Source organism: Idiotropiscis lumnitzeri, chromosome 9 (assembly GCF_059441095.1).
Source record: "Idiotropiscis lumnitzeri isolate Australia: NSW breed Sydney's pygmy pipehorse chromosome 9, RoL_Ilum_1.0, whole genome shotgun sequence".
Lineage (NCBI taxonomy): Eukaryota > Metazoa > Chordata > Actinopteri > Syngnathiformes > Syngnathidae > Idiotropiscis > Idiotropiscis lumnitzeri.
In genome coordinates, this window is record NC_142399.1 from 22,693,985 (window position 1) to 22,716,162 (window position 22,178).

General features: G+C 44.7%; 1 protein-coding gene across 1 annotated transcript in view; it reads left to right on the top strand.

The window, feature by feature from the left end:
• piezo1 (piezo type mechanosensitive ion channel component 1 (Er blood group)) overlaps positions 1–22,178 on the top strand; it is a 304,639-nt gene that overhangs the window by 61,211 nt on the left and 221,250 nt on the right. The window contains exon 8 of the mRNA XM_088304108.1: positions 12,973–13,080. Coding sequence (XP_088160234.1) covers positions 12,973–13,080 — 108 coding nt within the window. The remainder of the gene's footprint in view (positions 1–12,972; positions 13,081–22,178) is intronic.

Below are 22,178 nucleotides of genomic sequence, written 5' to 3' on the forward strand. Positions count from 1 at the left end.
CTTGGCAGGGTCTGGTCAGAGTTGGCCTTTGGCAATGATATAGCCCAAGAAGAGCAACGAAGGGACATGGAACTCGCACTTCTCAGGCTTCACAAAAAGGCGGTTCTCGAGGAGACGTTGTAGAATTTGATGAACATGCTGGCAATGTTCCTGGAAAGTGCGGGAGAATATCAGAATGTTGTCCAGGTAGTCAAACACAAAACGATTGAGCATGTCTCTAAGAATGTCAGTCATCAGGTTCTGAAAGATCGTCGGAGCGTTGGTGAGCGCAAACTGCATCAACAGATACTCAAAATGCCCCAGAGGAGTATTGAACGCTGTCTTCCACTCATCACCCTCCTTAATTCTGACAAGGTGATATGCATTTTGAAGATCTAGTTTGGAAAAGACTTGAGCTTCACAGAGGGGTTCAAAGGAGGGATCAATGAGAGGAAGGGCTAACTTTTTCTTTACTGTGGTTTCATTTAGGCCCTTGAAGTCAATGCAAGGACGTAATGATGTATCCTTTTTTTAATGAAGAAAAATCCTGCTCCGAACGGCGAGGAGGGAGGCCGAATAAGACCTGAAGCAAGGGAATCTCGAATGTAGGACTCCATAGCATCCTTCTCTGGGCGGGATAAATTGTAAAGACGGATGGTCGGTAGAGGGGTGCCCTGGAGGAGGTCAATGGCACATTCATAAGGACGGTCTGGTAGGGTGAGAGCTAAGTCTTTGCTGAAGACCGGGGAGAGATCATGGTAGTTGGATGGAACTGAGGTGAGATCCGGAGGAGGAGGTATCGGTAAGGAAACTCAGGGCACCGGTTCCGCCGAACGGAGGCAATGGGCATGACATTGAGAACGGCAGCTGGTGCTGGAGGGACTGGGCGATAAACCCAAAATTTACCGTAAGCAAAATGTATTACAATGACCGACATAATTTTGCCCATGTCAGTAAATTCGGTGTCTTAAAAAAAAAAAAAAAAAGAAAAGAAAAAGAAGTCTTTTCTGTCTGCGCCGATGTTCATGCCCCTTTAAGATAGCTACAGCGCGTGTCGTCACGTGACTCCACCCTTCTGAACAAGAATGTAAACAAGACGCGTTCGTAGCTGGCGATTCAAATTCAGAAGCGGCTGACACGGCTGAAGACAAAGTAACGTTAGTTGAAATTGTTCCTGTCGCGCTTGTCCCGAAAAGAAATTCGACATCTGTCGTTTGGAAATGTTTTGGGTTCCATAAAGACGATGTTTAAGCAAAAGAACATGAACTACAAAGTGCATCGTAAGCACCAAAACAGCGCGTCCAACCTTTTCTTTTTCACCACCCACAACACAACCATGTGAGGAGCAAGTTTGGACAAGTAACAACAGCCCATAACGGAGGCGACACCATACGAGAGAACGTCTCAGAGGTGGACGCGATAGCCGAGCACATAGCTCTAAAGCTATAGCTCCTCTAGTTACAGTGGAGCGCACAGGATTGAAACGCCTCATGAAAGTAGCCGACAAGAGGTACGAAAATATTTGTTGCAAACCGTACTTCCCAATATGGACAACATCGGGACGGGAGCGGAGACATGTCAAGCATTTTGCATCCACATCCGACTTGTGGTCGAGTCGCAACATGCATCCCTATTTGAGCCTGAGAGTGCAGTACATAGACGACAAGTGGCGACCGCGCACCAGCGTACTCGAGACGGCATTTTCCTGATGAAGCACACTTGTTTATTTGGCACTGCCATTCCATGGACATTTTTTTCATTCTATTTAGCATTTTGTTTACAGGTGACTAGCTCCTTTGCACATGGCATTATTTATATTGTTTACAAGATACCTTTACACAAATCTAAGCCTTTGCAAATGGCATTAAAGCATCTCGGCACAATCTATTTGCAGCAAATGATTTTGTGAGAGGTACCCTTTTTCTCCTGTTCTTTGTGACATTGTTCAAATCATGCAAAGCAAGCTATTTGGAATGTTTATACAAATGGTTTTTGTACTTTTATTTTTCACTGAAAGTAATGTGTACCAGTTGGTCAATAAAAAAACAGTTAATATGCATTTCCTGCATTTATTTTGATGTTGGTCCTCAGGGGGAATTTATCGTGCATTTATCGTTATCGTGGTAAAATTGCCCAATTTACCGCAATATTGATTTTAGGTCATATCGCCCAGCCGTACTCCCCCGTCAATGGTTGGGTTGTGTTTCTTGAGTCATGGAAAACCGAGGACAACGCGGCACAGGGGAGAGCGGATGATGATTGTATGGTCTCTCTGTGGTTTCCAGAAATAATGAGGGTGAGGGGTAAGGTCTGGCGGGAAACTAGAGAGATAAGGTGACCATCTAGTGCCACGACTTTCCTACAGGAAGGGAGGGACTCGAGAGGAAGCTGCAACTGTTTGGCATGTCCAAAATCTATGAAACTGCCCTCAGCACTGGAGTCAATTAACACGGAAACAGAGGTGGGGTTGTTCTGCCAGAGGATGGTGTGGAGGGAATGGACATTCGGGGTGAACAGCCAGTAGAGGAGGCAATCTGGCTCATCATTGTGCTCTCCCTCAATGATGAGCCCGGTCTTTTAATTTTCAAGGGACAGGTAGCGATATAATGTCCGGATTGACCACAGTAGATGCACAGATGGTGAGTGAAGCGTCTATGACGTTCCTGTGGGTCCAATCCTACACTTCCCAATTGCATAATAGTTCCTCTGGACCAATGGTGGGTGCTGGCGTAACTGACCACATTGAAACAGGGACCTCAGGAGGGATCTCGACAGGAGGAGTCCTCTGGCCTGTCCTTCCTCGTTCTCTGTTCCTCTCTCTGAGTCGAGTGTCTATCCTTATTGCTAATTAAATCAATTCATCCAGGGAAGAGGGCTCTTTTCGGGCGGCAAACTCATCCTTCAACTGCTCTGATAAGCCCTGAACGAAAATCCCTCGTAAAGCAGATTCATTGCACCCACACTCATAAGCCAGGATGCGAAAATCAATGGAAAACGAAGCTACCGATTTGGATCCCTGGCAAAGAGCTAACAGAGAGGCTTCCTGACCTTTCACAGGATGATCAAAAACTGCGCAACTCATTACAAAAATGATCATACAAAGAAAACACTGGGGAAGACGCAGCCCAGAGGGCAGAAGCCTATTTAGCGGCTCTGCCTCGTAGCAAAGTCACCATAAAGGCCACCTTAGCTTTATCAGAGGGGTAACTTGATGGCTGTAGGTCAAAAACTAAACTACAGTTTAAAATAAATTGACCATACAAACCTATATCCCCAGCGAATGGCTTGGGGAGGGGAAAAAACGGTTCTCTGCCAATGGGAGTGGGCTGGGGAGGACAAGAGGGCTCCGGGTGAGCACTAACAGAAGGATTGGTGGGAGTAACAGGCGAGGGAATCAGGGAGGACAGGTGCGTGACTTGGCGGTGGAGTTTCTGGATGGATTTCATTCATTCACTCAATATTATTTCGTGATTACCAAGCAGCCTACCTTGAATTGGGAGTGCCTTCCTGATGGGTTCCGGGGTTGACCCCTGGTGGCCAGATTATTCTGTTATGGTTGCTATCAACCGAGGAGGTGAAAGGAGGACCCAAGAGCAATCGTCATTATAGGCAATGAGGAAGGATTTATTGTGAGTGAATGGAAGTGAGGCAAGGTGTCCAGACTCCTTTGGAACAGAGAGTGCAGGTGGCAGTCAGGCAGGGCTTGGGCGGGTAGGCAGGAGGCTGTGGCAAACACGAGAAAACAAAAACACAACGAATCAGGTTAGCCTAAAAGACAAAAACACACCACAGAAGATTCGCTGGGAGCACAGATGTGGACCGTAGTACCAAGACAAGGGCAGGAATAATCTGGCGCTTTACTCCTGGCGGTACCGATCTTAAATGGTGGTGTTGATGATCCTGATGAGCGACAGGTGTGCAGGAGCAGGAGCCTGAAGAGGTAGGGGCGTGACCAGGAAGTGGGAAGGAGCCGCCCAAGCCCTGTAGGGAAACAAAAACACCACAATAAGGCCGGCATTTAACTGACATGTACTCGATGTCGGGGGATGAGTGCTTCTCAGCGATCATGCTGTTATTGCACCAGTCCTCATGCATGTAAACACAGAGACCTCGCCCCTGCTCTTACCGGTGTCTCTCGTACGATCCGTGCTTTGGAGCAAGTGCCCAGATAGCTGGATGCGAGCGTCGGATACGTTGGAGTGCAGCCAGGATTCCGTTAAGATGATCACACAAATGTCCTGTACATAGCCGTTTCCCAGGATTTGGAATTCCAGATCGACGATTTTATGGACTATGGATCTGGCGTAGGTGAGGCTTGTGGGGCTGCTGTCGTAATTTCAGTTGGAGACCAGACCTGGAGCCCCACTTCTGCTTCCTCTCCCTCCGTCGTCTGCGTCGCCTCCCGGTCCCGATGACAATCCACGGTGAGCCGGGCAGCCACACAACATCACAGCAGTGGTAAAGAAGGTCCACCAGCGTCTGCATTTCCTGAGAGTCCTCAGGAAATTCAACCTGGACAAGAAGCTGCTGCTGGCCTTCTACCACTCGTCCATCGAGAGCCTGCTGACCTACTGTGTCTCCACCTGGTACTGCAGCTTCACTGAGGCAGACAGAGTGAGGCTCCAGAGGACAGTCAAAACGGCGCAGAGGATTATAGGCTGCCCTCTCCCCTCCCTGTCAGACATCTACACCACCGGGTGCCTCAGCAGAGCTCTCAATATCGTCAAAGACAATACTCAACCGAACTCCCGCCTGTTTGACCTGGTGCCCTCTGGCAGGCGCTACAGGTGTATCAAATAAAAGAATAATAGAGTGAAAAACTGTTTTTTCCCGAGAGCCATCTCCATTCTGAACTCTCACACACACACACACACACACCCACCCTTACCTTGCAGAACAGCGACATAATGCGTTTTTATTTATCCAATCTTGTATTATTTCCATCTCATTATTTATTATTTTCCATCCATCCATCCATCTTCTGTACCGCTTCTCTTCACTAGGGTCACGGGGGGTGCTTGAGCCTATCCCAGCTATCTTCGGGCAGTAGGCGGGGGACACCCTGAACTGGTTGCCAGCCAATTGCAGGGCACACAGAGACGAACAACCATCCTCGCTCACATTCATACCTAGGGGAAATTTAGAGTGTTCAATCGGCCAGCCATGCATGTTTTTGGAATGTGGGAGGAAACCGGAGTACCCGGAGGAAACCCACGCAAGCATGGGGAGAACATGCAAACTCCACACAGGATGGCCGGAGCTGGGATCGAACCCACGCCCGATGCTGTCTCTCACTGTGAGGCCATCGTGCTAACCAGTCGTCCACCGTGCCGCCCATTTATTATTTTATTTATCTGATTTATATATTTAATTAAATTATTGTTGTATTGCACTGGAGAGGGGAGCTCTCTAATCTCGTTGCACACTGTACAATGACAATAAAGGGATTACTGCTTTCTGATTTCTGATTCCTATATCGATAACCAAAGGATGAATTTGTCCCCATACATAAGTCCCTGCAGCAGTCTCAGCCAATGGCTTCCTATCCTAGCTATTCAGCACGGTTGAGTCATTCTCCACCGCAGGTTTCCTCGTCTTACAATCATTCTCTCTATGTGCCCGTACCCAAGCCATTTGTTCCATCAATTCCAAAAATCCATGATTAATCACGATTAATCACATTTTTCAACGACAATTTTTTGCGAAGCTTGTAACAGATATTTACTAAAATAATATCTTGGAATTGATGCAAAATCACCAAATATGAAGTATATTTAATTCAAAGACTGTTCTAATAGCTTTCTTTGATTCTTGAATACGATAGAACTGGAGACATCTTTGCAGACATTTATTTTCTTAACATTTCTCACAACCGCCCACAAGCGCCAAACTCCAGCAGTGTTGGTTTGCAAGGCCCAGTGGTAACTTGAACACAATGTTTTGTTCTGAGGCATGCTAAAGATGTACAGCTAATATGGTGCAATATTTGCAAAGTATGCTAATTATTTTTGAAGTAAATCAAACTGAGTTAATTGAGTTAAAATATTTAACTGAGTTAAACATTTTTGGATTAATCACCTGAGTTAATGCTTTAATTTTGACAGCCCTAACATATATACAGACGCTCCCCAACTTTCGAACGAGATACGTTCCGAACGGTCGTTTGTTAGCTGAATTTGTTCGTAAGTTGCTTCAGCGCTATATTTTGTATTATAATTTATGTTTAAGGCCTATATAAGTATATTGGAGGTTTATATAAGTATGTTTAAGGCTTGGATAAGTAACCTGTATTGGTTTGTACTGAAAAAAACATTTGATAAAATGGAGAGAATACGTACAGTACTGTACTACGTATGTTAGAGAGAGAGACACACACACACACACACCCCCACACACACACACACACAGTATGTACATGTACGTAATAAGATAAATAAAATGAAGTTTACCTTACTTTTGGAAGATGTACTCGATGCTTCAGGAGATGATGGAGGAAGAGGAGGATTTTATATCATGAAAGGGTCTTCGTCGTCGCTGCAATGGGCTTCAAAAGTTACTTCCTCCCCCGTGGCTTCAGGAGGGTCGTCGGCCACCGCCGAGGCAGGAACTTGGGACGGGCGCAGGACGTGCACCGTCGGGTCGTGGACTTGAGGCGGACACAGGGCGTGCTCCGCGGGAACGTGGGCTTGGGACGGACGCCGGGCGTGCTCCGCCGAAACGCGGACTTGGGGCGGACGCACGACGGGCTCCGCTGGAACGAGGACTTGGGGCGGACGCAAGACGTGCTCCGCTGGAACGTGGACTTGGGGCGGACGCAGGACGTGCTCCGCCGGAACGTGGACTTGGGGCGGACGCAAGACGTGCTCCGCCAGAACATGGACTTGGGGCGGACGCAAGACGTGCTCCGCCGGAACATGGACTTGGGGCGGACGCAGGACGTGCTCCGCCGGAACGTGGACTTGGAGCGGACGCAGGACGTGCTCCGCTGGAACGTGGACTTGGGACGGACGCAGGACGTGCTCAGCCGGAACATGGACCTGGGGCGCTGGCGAGGCGCCGGAACGGGGCTCAGCAGCCGGCAGGGAGCCGGAACGGGGCTCAGCAGCTGGCGGAGAGCCGGGACGGGGCTCAGCAGCTGGCGGGGAGCCAGAACGGGGCCCAGCCGCTGGCGGGGAGCCGGAACGGGGCTCAGCCGCTGGCGGGGAGCCGGAACGGGGCTCGGCAGCTGGCGAGGGACCGGAACGGGGCTCGGCAGCTGGCGGGGATCCGGAACGGGACTCAGCAGCTGGCGGGGAGCCGGAACGGGGCTCAGCAGCAGGCGAGGGACCGGAACGGGGCTCAGCAGCTGGCGGGGAGACGGAACGGAACTCGGCAGCTGGCGGGGAGCCGGAACGGGGCTCGGCAGCTGGCGAGGAGCCGGAACGGGACTCAGCAGCTGGCGTGGAGGCGGCAGCGGGCCGGGCGCAGCAAGCGGGCCGGGCGCAGCCGAGACGGGGGGCCTGATACCTGTCAGCCTGCCGCCATAGGGATTCAGGGGAACGGGTGACACGAGGGACCGAGACTACGGGTGCTGGTGAACGTGAACTATGAAACGCCGGGGGAAGGTGACCAGGTGCAGAAACCGACGGTGGGCGAGGTGAACGACGTGGCCGTGATCTACGTGACTTGGATCGTGAAACGCCTGTGGTAGAGTGGGAGGTGGTCTCAAAAAACTCAAACGAAAAAGGGGTCAGGAATTGTTGGGGGGGAGGAAGGTGACTGTTCCTGAATGAATCCGGGTTGCGCTGGGCGTCTAATAGGTTGTATATGTACTCAAAGTCGACCTTGTGATCCGAGTCGACCAGAACGTGCGGGGCGTAGTGCTCAAAATCCTCTACGGAGTCGGGAACTACCAGAAAGTGAGGGGGTGCAAGGGCCTGGTGCTCAAAATCGTCGTCGTAATCCGAGTCTATAATCAGGTGGGGAGGTATGACGGGTAGGTAGTCGATAGCATTACCGTGAGACGAAGGGGAAGAAACAGGCGAGGTACGAGAGGAGGAACCTTCGGGAAGGGCACGGGGTGGGTCGGCAGGCTGATGAGGGCGGTTGTACGAGCGGCGGCGTCCATAACGCCGCCGTGAGCTTCTCGCTAGATCCTTCTTTGGTCGGTGCATTCTGTCACGAGGGTTGCCGGTAGGCGAGATGGGGGTGGACCCAAAAATGCGGAGAAGCAGGGAAATAGGGGTAACATAAGGGGAATTTATTCAATCGATTAAACAAGGACAAATAACGTGGCAGGGTGCAAAAATAACAAGGGCAACTAAATGTGACTAAACGGGATTAAATGACGAGGAACAAAGACAGTGACAAATACTGAGGGACGAGAGCGAGAACAAGATCAGGGAGCGGGACAGTCCTGGAATGGGCAATGCACCGACACTGAGTTGTCGGCACGGGGTGTTTAAATAGTCCAGTCATTCGGGGAGCAGATGGGAATCAGGTGTGTGACGGTTAACGGGGAACAGGTGCGTGGCTGGTGGAGACGAGTGCTGAGGGGATCGCCCCCACTCAGCTGACAAAAACAACAACACAAAAGCATGGCATGGGATGTGACAATAATAATAACAAAAAACCCTGACATGACCGACACGGGTCATGACACGTTTGGGCGCACTAATTTCCATCCTCCGCAATTTTTTTCAGACTTCTGGTTCAATCATTGGTCGTGTGACTTTCGAGCAGCCGTGTCTGAATAATGTTGCATTTAATGTCCCACTCGGCAGTGATGTAAAGTGCCGTAACGGTCAGAAAGCGCAGCGGGGGCTGCTGACAAAGCCGTTGCTAATTTGACTCTGGTCTTGTTGTACAAATGAGGATTTTTTTTTTTTTAGAATTAGAATTAGAAATCCCTTTATTGTCATTGTACTCAAGAGTGCAACGAGATTAGAGAGCTCCCCTCTCCAGTGCAATACAACAATAATACAGACATTAGATAAATAAGAGAGTGCAATGGAAAATAATACTGAATAGGGTATATAAAAACATCACGATGCTGTTCTGCAAGGAAAGGGTGGTCTCGTGTGTGTGTGAGAGTTCAGAATAGAGATGGCTCTCGGAAAGAAACTGTTTCTCAGTCTATTGGTCCTCGATTTGATGCATCTGTAGCGCCTGCCAGAGGGCATCAGGTCGAACAGGTGGGAGTTTGGGTGGGTATTGTCTTTGACGATGTTGAGAGCCCTGCTGAGGCACCGGGCGGTGTAGATGTCCGACAGTGAGGGGAGAGGGCAGCCAATAATCCTTTGCGCTGTTTTGACTGTCCTCTGGAGCCTCACTCTGTCCGCCTCAGTGCAGCCGCTGTACCAGGTGGAGACACAGTACGTCAACAGGCTCTCGATGGACGAGTGGTAGAAGGCCAGCAGCAGCTTCCTGTCCAGGTTGAATTTCCTGAGGACTCTCAGGAAGTGCAGACGCTGGTGGACCTTCTTTACCACTGCCGTGGTGTTGTGAGTCCAAGAAAGGTCATCGGAGATCTGTACTCCCAGGAACTTGAACGTGTGGACCCTCTCCACACACACGCCTTCGATACAGGGGGGGGGGGGGCGGTACCGTCTTGTTCCTCCTGAAGTCGACGACGATCTCCTTTGTTTTTGCAATGTTGAGTTGCAGTCTGTTGTCCTCGCACCAAGCCGTCAGCCTCTTTACCTCCTCTCTGTAGGCTGTCTCGTCACCTTCCGAGATCAGACCGACCACTGCCGTGTCGTCAGCAAACTTGACAATGGTGTTGTTACCGTGGGCCGGGCTGCAGTCGTAGGTGTAGAGGGCGTATAGGAGAGGGCTCAGCACGCATCCTTGAGGGGAACCGGTGCTCAGCGTGCGGGTGGAGGACGTGTAGCGGCCGAGCAACACAGTCTGGGGTCTGTAGGTCAGAAAGTCCTTAATCCAGATGCGTGTGAGGGCAGGGAGGCCGAGAATGTCCAGTTTGGCGACGAGGATGTCTGGGATGATCGTGTTGAATGCAGAGCTGTAGTCCACAAAGAGCATCCTTGCATAGCTCTGCTGTTGTTCCAGGTGGCCCAGCACAACATGTAGAGCAGTGTCGATGGCGTCCTCAGTGGATCTGTGGATCTGTTAGCCCAGTATGCATACTGGTAGGGGTCCAGAGTGGGAGGAAGGCAGTCCCTGATGTGCTGGAGAACCAGCCTCTCGAAGCACTTCATGATGACTGGTGTGAGAGCAACAGGACGGTAGTCATTCAGGTGGACGGCGGGTGACTTTTTGGGGACAGGAATAATGGTGGAAGTTTTCAAGCAGGAGGGGATGACTGCTTGAGCCAGGGAGCGGTCCGCGCAGGAACCCTATAATGTTCCACTCATTTTCACATTGAAGTGATGTTGGCGTAAATGTGTTACGATGTTTGTTGTACTTCCACCGACGTAGTTAGCACTGTGTGACACTTGCGATATACTGTTGAATTTGTAGTCCACGACACGCTTTCCATCTGGTGCATACTTAACAAGAAAAACAATTACTTCCAAACGCAAAACATGAAGTTTGATGGAGCTGCTTCCACTTTAGGTATGCTTGTAGCCATGTTGCAACCGCTAGCGAGCTTCCCATTGCAGTTTGGGCCAAAATGAATGCGGGAGGGACAGTAACGTACAGTGAATGGGTCTGCGCTCGCCAATCCAGCATATATAAAGGCAGAGTAGACGGCGCTGCTCCTCATCAACCTAAATATTTTGCGTATTGTTCGATTCAGTGCGCACCGAACTGTGACCACTGTATCGAACAATTCAATACAGATACACATCTTGTTGCACCCCTAATGTATGAACATCTGCACAGTGAGGCTGATTAAAGTGTTGAGTTCTACTGAAGACTCTGTGCTCTCTTACAGGAGCCCCTGTGGTGGTCAATACATCCATATAACCAGTTTAGAGGTCAAATCTTCAACAACCCCTGAAAAATAGCTTAATGCTCTCCATTGAACTTTCTCGCTCTGTGTTTGTTTACCATGATCCCACACCCCAGCACCATAGTCCAACACTGGACAATCGCATGTTTTATAAAGTTCAGTATAGATATTGTAACCTAAATCATGGCAAGCATTAATTCTATTAATAAGAGCTCCAAGGGCTCTTCCTTCTGACTCAGATAATGCTTTTATCCCTTCAACAAATGTGAGGTGTTCATCTACAACAAAACCAAGATATTTGTATCTTCTCGTAAACAGCAGAATGTTCCTGCCAAAATTAAATTTAAAATTTGTCAATGCATGTCCTTGTTTCCTGAAATGTATCACTTGAGTTTTGTCATAGTTTATCCTCATTCTAATTCTATTGCACCAAGAATTGACAATGGTCAACATTTTCTGACGTTCAGATTCATCTTCTGCAATCAGAACTACATCATCTGCATACAATAAAATGCAGAGTTTCTTTTACATTGCATACTAAATCAATAATATATATGACAAATAAAGTGGGAGTTAGTGTGTCACCCTTGTAGCCGCAGGAATTCAGTTTTATTGTGAGCTTCATTGATCAATGCTGGCAGTCAAAGGTGTTTCTGACTCGTTCGCAGCAGCTCAACTTTTTATCCACAGCTTTCACTTTAATTCAAGTACTAACACAGACTCCTCTTGTATTAGAAGTTTCACAATCCAGTACAGTGAGCAATGTTGTACGGTACAACGAATGGATAACATGTACTTAAAACTACGGGAACGATCAAAAGCTGTCATGCTTCCACAACTACCAGCACATTGTCTACTCCTCTGTACGCACAGGGGCGGATCACTTCACTCGCGCATGCGCAGTCAATCACCAATCAGAATAGTCAAACTAACTAAACCATTATTAACAACACACTAAATTCCAGTTCTAAATCCCACAGTTTACCCATAACCACTAAATATTAATCTTTTAATAAAAGATCATAAAATGAAAAATATCAAAAGAAGAACTGGCTTTTACAACCCTGTTTAACGCCAAATGGTGTTGGGAACCAATCAGTTGGATAATCATTTACCGGAACACACGATAGGGTTTTTTTTATTAATAGCTTGAATTGAGTCATAAAATTTACCATCAATACCCATCATTAATAGCAAATTGCTCAGTAACCCACGATAAACACTATCAAAAGCTTTCTTAACGTCTGTGATACATAAAAAAGTTGATTTTCCTTCTTGTCGTCTCTACTATTTACCAGTGACAGTTTGTCCACAATTACAGAGACCACTGAAACTGGTCACATGCGTAAATGTCGTGGGGAATGTTTCTTACATTGCTTGTCCTGTTGAGATTGTTTGTTTTCTGACATCAGACAATTATGTCTTCATGTAAATGTTAGAATTAATACAGAATGATCTGGTATTTTACAACAATAGTCCAATAAATCCAAATTAGAAGGGTTCAACAGCTAACAGCTCATTTGGACTGTAAATATCTAAATTAAGTGAGGTGGGGAAACCATCATCGGTTGTGATAATATAATACAATTTTGTCTTCATGTAAATGTTCGAATTAATACAGAATGATCTGGTATTTTACAACGATAGTCCAATAAATCCAAATTAGAATGGTTCAACAGCTAACAGCTCATTTGGACTGTAAATATCTAAATTAAGTGAGGTGGGGAAACCATCATCGGTTGTGATAATATAATACATCACTGCTATTCCTTTCCTTGATATAGTGGTAATTCGACCATTTAGAAGACATTTACTGTCCCTCGGAAAGTCAATTAACATTTCTCCTTGTTAATTTACATCAGCCAATACTCTCAATCTTGGAGTAAGGCCCAAATCTGAGTCAGTGATCCAATCACCTAAATTCCTTACATTTCTGTGAATGTCACAAGACTTTCTGACATCTTGCCTGGTTTAAGCTCCATATTTTCTTTGACTTTTGGTAAATTTTTCCCCAAATCATTTTGTTGAACTCCAAATTTGAATTTAAAAATTTGGAGACAGCATTGTAGTTTGACATAGTGTTTATCATCTTTCCTTAGGATGAAGACAAGCAACAGCAGCTCAAAAATGAAAATGAGCAAAAGGAGGAGATGTTTGAGTTGAGCTCATGGAATCAAAAGAGAAATGACTGTCAAGATGACACACAGGTAAATTCAGGCTTGTATTTGGCCATATGATTTAAAAATATCGAAATATTCTTTAGATTATTCTTAAATCCGTCAACCTTTAAAGACGTTTTAAAGGAGTTTTCCGTTACGGCTTATGTATTTCAGAGCCAATTTTCCCTCTAATTGTCCTTGCGTCTGAGCATTCACATACTCCCTGAGCATTGCTTGGACCACGGTGAACATATTCAAACATGCACACGGTGACCAAACCAGTATGACACCTGTCCGAAACATGAGGTCATAATAAGTTACACTAGGTAGGTAATAATAAGTTACACTTGGTGGGTAATACAGAAAAAAATAGTAAAACATTTGGTTGTTTGGTGCATTAGCACAAACAACAATCTGGACCTTTCCCCCCCACCTAAAGGCGGAGAGAGGCTACGCTCTCGTCCATCGGAGTGCAACCCAATGTACAGGTTCTAAGCTGGGGGGCAATAAGTATGCTCAGACCTGCTCTGCTTCTCCCACCGTAGGCAGCTCCAAAGTGGAAAAGAATCAAACCCCTCTTGAGAGGACTGATACCTGAGCCAGAGCTGTGTGTGGAGGCAAGTCTGACTTACTGGTTGGAGCTTATCTGCTTCACACACCTACTGACATGTCCCAAGAGCTTCTAGGACCATTGGGACACGCAAACCGCTGTACCACGGCTTATGGAGGGGTGTTCAAATCACCTATAAATAAAAATAGAGTACCATATTTTCACAGCCGATAGACGCGCTGTATTGTGTCAAAGGGCGCAGCGTTAGTTGTGGGTGCCATTTCTGTATTTAACACATACACTAGCTGCATCACACTTTGAGGCACATGCTAGCTCTCACATGCTAGCTCGCCCATCCTAGCTCGCACATGCTACCTCGCGCATGCTACCTCGCGCATGCTACCTCGCGCATGCTACCTTGCGCATGCTACCTCACGCATGCTAGTCACTCATGCGAGCCTTCATTCAGAGAAAGTCAGCTTTGTCAATGGCAGTCCCACTGATGCTATAGGACAGGCATCACCAAATGGCGGCGATGGTTCGGACCGGACCCATGACCAATCTATGATGAATTTTTTTTCAGGGCACATTCGCAAACGTTGGCGCTGCAATTCTAGCTAATACGGAAAAGGCGTCACTGATTTGAGCCAATCAAATCTTTTGTTTACGATCCACTGCCAATTGCGCAGCAGACCGGAAGAGAGTGCTGCTGACAGTATGCCTTGCTAAAAAGTTAGCAAGGTCGATGCGTGTTGTTTTAAATGAATGGACGGAGAAATGTAGTTTCGTTCTGGCTGCAGCCGATTCAAAACCAGTGTGCATCATATGCTCCGAAACCGTCGCAACATTGCGAAGCGCCACTCCGAAACAAAGCACCGCCTTTTTTTGCAAAGTTATCCGCAGAAGTTTGAGGTGAGTGCATGCAAAAACATCGAACTTCGAGTTCAGTATAACAGATTTTTACGTTTTCGTTTACAGCCCAGCGGCATGCAAACGAATGTTCACTAAAAGTATCATGAATTTTGGGGAAACATAAAAAAACATTCAGTGTTGGGGAAGTTGTGAAGGAGTGATTAAATGCGTTTGCACAAACATTATTGAAAGGAAAACACAAAGCCCAGATGTGTGAAATAATCGACCAAATCCCAATGGCCCTGACTCCGTTCCAACCCAGATTTAAGTCACTGGCAGGGCAGTCACAAACTATTTTTTCTCATTAAGAGAAGTTAAAAACATATTCAAAAGAAAAGGTGGTGTCAAAGCTCATTTTGAATTAGTTTTTCATGATGACAGCCATTTTTATTGATTGTGTACTGAACATGTTGACCTGTTTTAGTTGAATAATTAGGCTTTCCGTTTTTATTAGGCTGATAACTCTTGGATTTAAGAAAAAAAAAGTAAAAGATGTTAACTCAATGCTTAGCACTTGATATTTCTGCAGGAGATATTTTACTGTTTTTTTTCTGGAAGTGGCAAACCTAGGTTCCTGGAGCCACATTTTCTTGAATGTGAAATAAACGCCATATATTTGTTTGACTGGCAAAGGTGTTTAATGGGAACATTGCTAAATATTTAGTATATAAGTGCGCTCTGTTGAAAATGACTAAATATTGAAACTATATGAAAATGTGAACATAGGCTAAACATTAAGGGAAGTTGGACTTTGGTTCGGACCTTTTAATTGGAAGAAATTTTAGTCGTGGACCTCTGTGACTTTTAATTGAATACCTCTGCTATAGGAGCTCAAGTGACAATGAACCAAACCAACAATGTCACTCGTCACCACATTCTTTAGAGTCACGGTTTTAAATCAAAACCAATAACTATCACTGAACTGCATACAAGCAAAAAATGAAACAAAGAAATCCATCCATCCATCCATTATCTATACCGCTTCTCCTCACTAGGGTTGCGGGGAGCGCTGAAGCCTATCCCAGCTATCTTCGGGCAGTAGGTGGGAGACACCCTGAACTGGTAGCCAGCCAATTGCACGGCACACAAAGACGAACAACCATCCACGCTCACACTCATACCTAGGGGCAATTTAGAGTGTCCAATCTCCCTGCCATGCATGTTTTTGGAATGTGGGAGGAAACCGGAGTACCCGAAGGAAACTCACGCAGGCACGGGGAGAACATGCAAACTCCACACAGAACGGCCGGAGCCGGGATCGAACCCACGACCGGTGCTGTCTCTCACTGTGAGGCCATCGTGCTAACCAGTCGTCCACCGTGCCGCCCCCAAAGAAATACAATTAACACAAAATGTACATTTCTCATGCCATTTATTTCCATAGAAGAAATACACTTTAAGTTGCAATGCCTTCTGGGAGCTTATCAGCCTCAGCCAATCAGATGGCTCGTTAGTTAGAGATGTGAGTGCTGTGCTTTGGGCAGTTTTTTTTGCAGTCTGTTGTCTAAACCTGTGATGTTTCTTGCTTGCAATAACATGAATGATAAGACATCGTGGACCGCTGCCCTTTTGTCCTGCTTTCTCACGCACGTACATGCTAGTCTGTTCTAACTACTAACTGTCTCAAACCATCCCCAAAAGAGTTGTTGACAGAATTTATTTGTCACAGTCAATTCTGCTCACAGTGGTCTCAGACTTTAACTAGCAGGGTGTGCTAACATGCACTCACTCTTAGGGGGAACAGGTCCGATGCTGGACACAATAGCACATGTACAGATTTTTGGCTCTCAGTTTACACACAAGGTGCGTCGCATTACAGAGTGCCTTGTCTGTTTTGTGGAATATTTGGAACTTTAAAGTGCGCCTTATGGTCGCGAAAATACAGTATATTATTGGATTGAGCTTTGTACCACGATTAAAATGAACACTAGTTTGGGTGAATTGTTTAAGAGTTAAGGAATTTATGCCACTTTTTATGTCATGAATTTGTTTGTATTTGTATTTGTTTTTATTTTTTTGAAAGTATACAGGGACAGTGCATATTAATAAAACAGTTTCCTGTAAATATGCCAGATTATAGCCAATGGCTAATTTGCATCCGTTGTCCCTGTAGCAGGTTGATGTTAGACTGTACAATAGAAAACATATAACTTTAAAATACAGTACAGTTTCAAGAAACACACTAATGGACATATAAATACATTGAATGCAACCAAGTATGAGTATGAGTTGTAAAGTGCTGCAATGCTAGCTTTCATGCTTGTTAAAGTGTTGTAGTGCAAAAGTGCTTAACTGTTAAAATGCTACAAGTCAGATGATGTCTCAAGTAGTAAAAACCAAAAACCGATAACAAACATAAACAAAAAACATATTCACAAACATAAATTACAAACAAAGGGTTTCCTACTCAATGGTAATCATGTAAACTGAGTAGAAATATGATTACAGACTTGATTCTCTAAAAGCCAGGTTTTTAGGTGTTTACCAAAGGAAGTGAGAGTGGGTAAGTCTCGTACGGCATTTGGTATTGTGTTCCAGGTGTGAGATGCTCTGTATGAGAACACTGACTGGCCAAAGGTACTTTTTCTGAATGGAACTATACAGTCACCTCTAGACCCTGCTCTGGTTGACCTGTTCATATTCTTCTGCACATATTTATTTAGTGGAGGTGGAGCCAAACCATTGAGAATTTTATACATAAGAATACAATCAGAATATTTTTGTATGTTTTCCCAGCTCAGGAGTTCATATTTCTTCAGAATTTGACAATGGTGGTATGTGTTCGGCTTTTTATCCAAGATTTTCAAGGACTGTTTGTATGCAATTTCAACAGGCTTTGGTGTGGTTTTACATGCCATTGCCCAACTAGTTAGACAATAAGTCATATGTGACATTATTATGGCATTTAAAAATAGTTTTGAATCAGCCCAAATTGACTGGCATTGTCCACAAATCAATATTCAGATAATGGATAGATATTTTTTAATACATAATGGCTTCAATATTTACTATTTGATAGAGAACGAGAGAGAGAGAGACAGAGAGAGAGACTTCATAAATGCAACACGCGTTTCATGATCGCAAGTTAGCACTTGCTGTTTCTGTCAATCACATGTACAAAATAGTGTGTTTTGGTTTTTAATACACGTGAGTTTGCTGACTAACGCTGCCACAACCCAGAGTAGACGCTACATTATGTTTGGGTACCACGACAGGACATCGCATGTGGCGGTGCATCAGACGCAGTCGGTTGCCTGTGCATGCTAACTACAGTTAGCTTTCAGTCACCACAGTCCTTGTCAGAAATTAAATTGAGTGTCAGCTGCAACGTGTTTCCTTCATAAATGCTCATTTATCACTGCTGTGTTGATATAAAAGGGAAGTTTACATTGGATTAAGTAATTGGGCGTAGCGATGCAGTCTTTTTCCCAGAACAGACATGAGAGAGTGACTCTGGTTAATATGGTGTTGTGAATCGATTCTTTTATTTTTTATATCAATACATATTTTGGGCAGTTTATGCCGATATTAAATTGATTTTCGATGAATCTTTACGTCTCTATAGGTTGATCATACATTTATATGGGTTAACAGTCAGAACGACCCTCTGAGGTAAACCTTAACTACGATGTGAGTTTGACACCCCTGTCTTAGATAATAAACTTCAAGGAGGATTTTTAGGACTTTACAAAGGCCAGTAAATATGACACATTTTGTTAATGCCACACGCTTTAGATTAGTTGATGCTAAACATTCATTTTCTTTTTGTTTCAGTCTTTGCGTGTAACTATTAGGAGAAGGTGTCAGATCATTGCAACAGATTTAAAAAGTAGGGCAAAGTGCCCTATAATCACACAACTCACATTTTGTCAAAAATGTGCAAAAAGTAGTAGTAGCCAGCCAAAAGAGCTTGTTTGTGGTTCGGCCATTGATGACACAAGGCAACTCGAAGCTGTGACTTCATGCAACATAATAAGGAGAATCAATATTACAATAACATACAATGAGTGGGCAGCAAGGAAAGTCAACAAAACTCATCGACCAAACAACCGGCTATGCTTATCAGCCAAAGGGAACACAGAGACACCCAGTGAAACAGGGAGAGGAGGGTGTCAGGAAAAGAGACAAACTGGGCTGTAAAGGGATGGGTTGTAGAAAACAAACATAGGAACCGCGGGCCATTCAGGGCCTCAGTGTATTCCCACTATTTGTCTGGAATTGTTAAGGGAAAAAAAATATTAACTTGGAAAAATCATAACCAAAACAAATATTTTTTTGTGCCAACAGAACAAGAACATTTTATGTGCCTAGATTTTGAAAACTAAGAAAATAATACTAAGCCCATATCAACGACGTAGTCTCAAAATAAGTAGTCTTAAACTTGTCATTTTTCAAGCTGTAATATTCAGAACAGTTTTCTTAAAATAAACTCCACTCTGGATGGCCGCAGCCATGTGCTAACCAGCCTAGCACCAAACCAACCCAAGAGCAGCACAAGAGCGGTAAACTCATGAGAAAAATTCTTCGATAATAAGAAATGAAAAGAAATCAGACATTTTTCAACATGTTATTGTGCAAAGGCACAGTCTTCTGCAACATGTCAGGCATGCAATGACCAAATTCTGACTGAGGGTATCAGTGTTTCAAAATGGATCAATAATGATCTGCATCGTTTGGTGTGCATTGAGCATAGATCAAAGAATACTATTATCCGCTAATTCACAAAATCTTATTAATTTTAATTATAGAAATAGTGGATTTGTTGGTTCTCTATATGGTTTTCAATGAATTATTGTTATGGCTCTTTCTTGTAAAGTAAAAATTGACTGAGTATATGTTTTGCAAGCATTTCCCCATACGTCATTTCAATAGGTCATATATGGAACGATCATGATGTTATGTAAAATATCTATATAGTGCTTTCTTATCCAGTGTATCTTTTACTCTGCATAACAGAGCTATTGTTTCTGATAATTCTAACTTTGTGTTCTATCGATTGTGGTTTCCAACATAAATTCCCATTCATGATAACACCCAGAAGCATGGTTTCTCTTACTCTAGTAATATCAATGCCATCAATGTCAAAAATTCTACTGCTATCTCTCCTAGACACTTCCATACACCCGCGGGTATATCATCAGGGCCGAGTGCCTTAACGCTCTTCATCCTCTTCACTGCTCTTCTCACTTCATCCTTACTGATCTTTGCTACTTCCTGGTCCACAGCAGTCACATCTTCTTCTCTTTGTTCTCTCTCATTTCTCTTCAAAGTACTCTTTCCATCTTCCAATCACACTACTGGCATCTGTCAACACACTTCCATCCCTATCCTTTGCTACCCTAACCTGCTGCATGTCCTTCCCATCTGTCTCTCTGCCTTGCCAATCTGTATAGATCAGTCTCTCTCTCTTTACTGTCCAACCTCGCATACGAGTCATCGTAAGCCCCTTGTTTGGTCTTTTCCACTTCCACTTTCACCTTCCTGTCTACTTTCTTCAGTCCTCTCACTGTCCCACTTCTTCTTCGCTAACCTCTTTCTCTGGATCTCTTTCTGCACCTCCTCATTCCAACACCAAATCTCCTTATCTCCTTTCCTTCCAAATGACACACCAAGGACTTTCCTAAATGTCTCCCTGATCACATTTGTGTAGTTGTCCAGTCGTTTGGGCGCGTCTCCTGACCATCAAGAGCCCTTTCTGAAGGTCATACAACACTCTTCCCCTTTCAGCTTCCACCATTTTGTCCTCTGCTCTGCCTTTGCCCTCTTTGTCGTTTTCACCACCAGAGTCGTCCAACACACAAACATCCTATGCTGTCTGGCTACACACTCACCTACCACTACTTTGCAGTCGCTGATCTCCTTCCGATTACACCGTCTATACACAATGTAGTCTACCTGTGTACTCCTACCTCCACTCTTGTAGGTCACCCTATGTTCCTGCCTCTTTTGGAAGAAAGTATTCGCAACAGACATTTCCATCCTTTTTGCAAAGTCAACCACCATCTGTCCTTCTGCGTTCCTCTCCTGGATACCAAACCTGCCCATCACCTTCTCATCGCCACTGTTTCCTTCCCCAACATGTCCATTGAAGTCTGCACCAATGACAACTCTCATTTCTAGGGATGCTCTCAATCATTTCATCAAGGTCCAACCAAAAGTTCTTCTTCTCCTCCAGCTCACAACCTACCTGTGGCGCATACCCACTAACAACATTGATCATTACACCTTCGATTCCTAGCTTCAGGCTCTAACTCTATCTGACACTCTTTTTACTTCGAGGACCTTCCTAACAAACTCCTCTTCCACAATAAATCCAACTCCATTTCTCTTCCTATCTATACCATGATAGAACAACTTGAACCCTGCTCCTAGACTTCTAGTTTTTCTCCCTTTTCACCTGGTCTCATGAATGCATTGTATGTCCACTTTGCTCCTCTGCATCATGTCAACCAACTCTCTACCTTTCCCCGTCATAGTTCCCACATTCAAAGTCCCTACTCTCAGTCCTTTGTGTTACTCTTCTCTTTCTTCCTTCGAACACATCTTCCTTCTCTCCTTCTTCGACCAACAGTAGTCCAATTTCCACCAGCGCCCAGGAGGTCAGCAGCACCGGGCCTCGACTGATCCGGTATGGAAGTCGTATATTTGATTTGCATGTTTGAGTTGGCCAAAGGTTTACGTCAGATGCCCTTCCTGACACAACCCTCTGTATTTATCTGGGTTTGGGACCGGCATAAGAAGACACTGGCTTGTTGCCCCTTACAGCTACATTTACATCATACAATGTATCTAGGTTGTGAAAAACATTACATTCAGGAAGCTTTAGGAGACCATACTTTTGGAAGAGGGCATTTATAGAATTGTATTTAGAGCAGGATATTGCTCTTATGGCTTGTTTTGCAATATGAGTAATTTGGCAAGAGTAGGGTAAGTATTATTCCAAATAATATTGCAATAGTTTAGATGAGACTCCAACAGTGATCGATACAAAGTAAGTAATGGAGCAATTGTTTTAGTTTATAAAATAATCCTACCAGTTTTGAAAGTTTTTTATGTTTTTTAAAATTTAAAGAGTGATCAATATGGATTCCTAAGAATTTGGAGAACTCCACTTAATTAACAAGTCTACCATCGATAGTTTTGTTCAATTCGATCACTGTATTTATGTTTATTCATTTATGAAGACAAGATAATTAGTTTTGGTGACGTTCAAGGATATTTGTTACATTTGAACCAACTATTTACCATTGTTAACTGCTCATGTAAGGGTATTACAAGCTGATCAATATCTTTATGTGAAACAAACAAATTTGTGTCGTCTGCAAAAAGAATTTTGTGACTATCGTCCGAACAAAAACCAAAGTCATGTATATACACTGTTGGAGTTGAGTCACCAAGGAAATGAGAAGTATTTAGTAAGTAAACCTTAAAAGCCAAACTTACTCCAATGCGTGTTCGTTTTTTTGTACTCAAGAAGAAAAGGTTCAAATAAAGACTCAACAACTGATTAGAGATCCGATATTTAGTTTCTTTGATTTCATGAGTTCATGAAATAGAACAAAGACATATCTGGGCGGACAAAGACATCTGGGCGGACAAAGACATATCATAATCTCATGAGAAACTGCTCTCGGGCGAGTATAATCGAAAAGGTGCGCCGTATCTCAGCCCTGTCTCACATTAT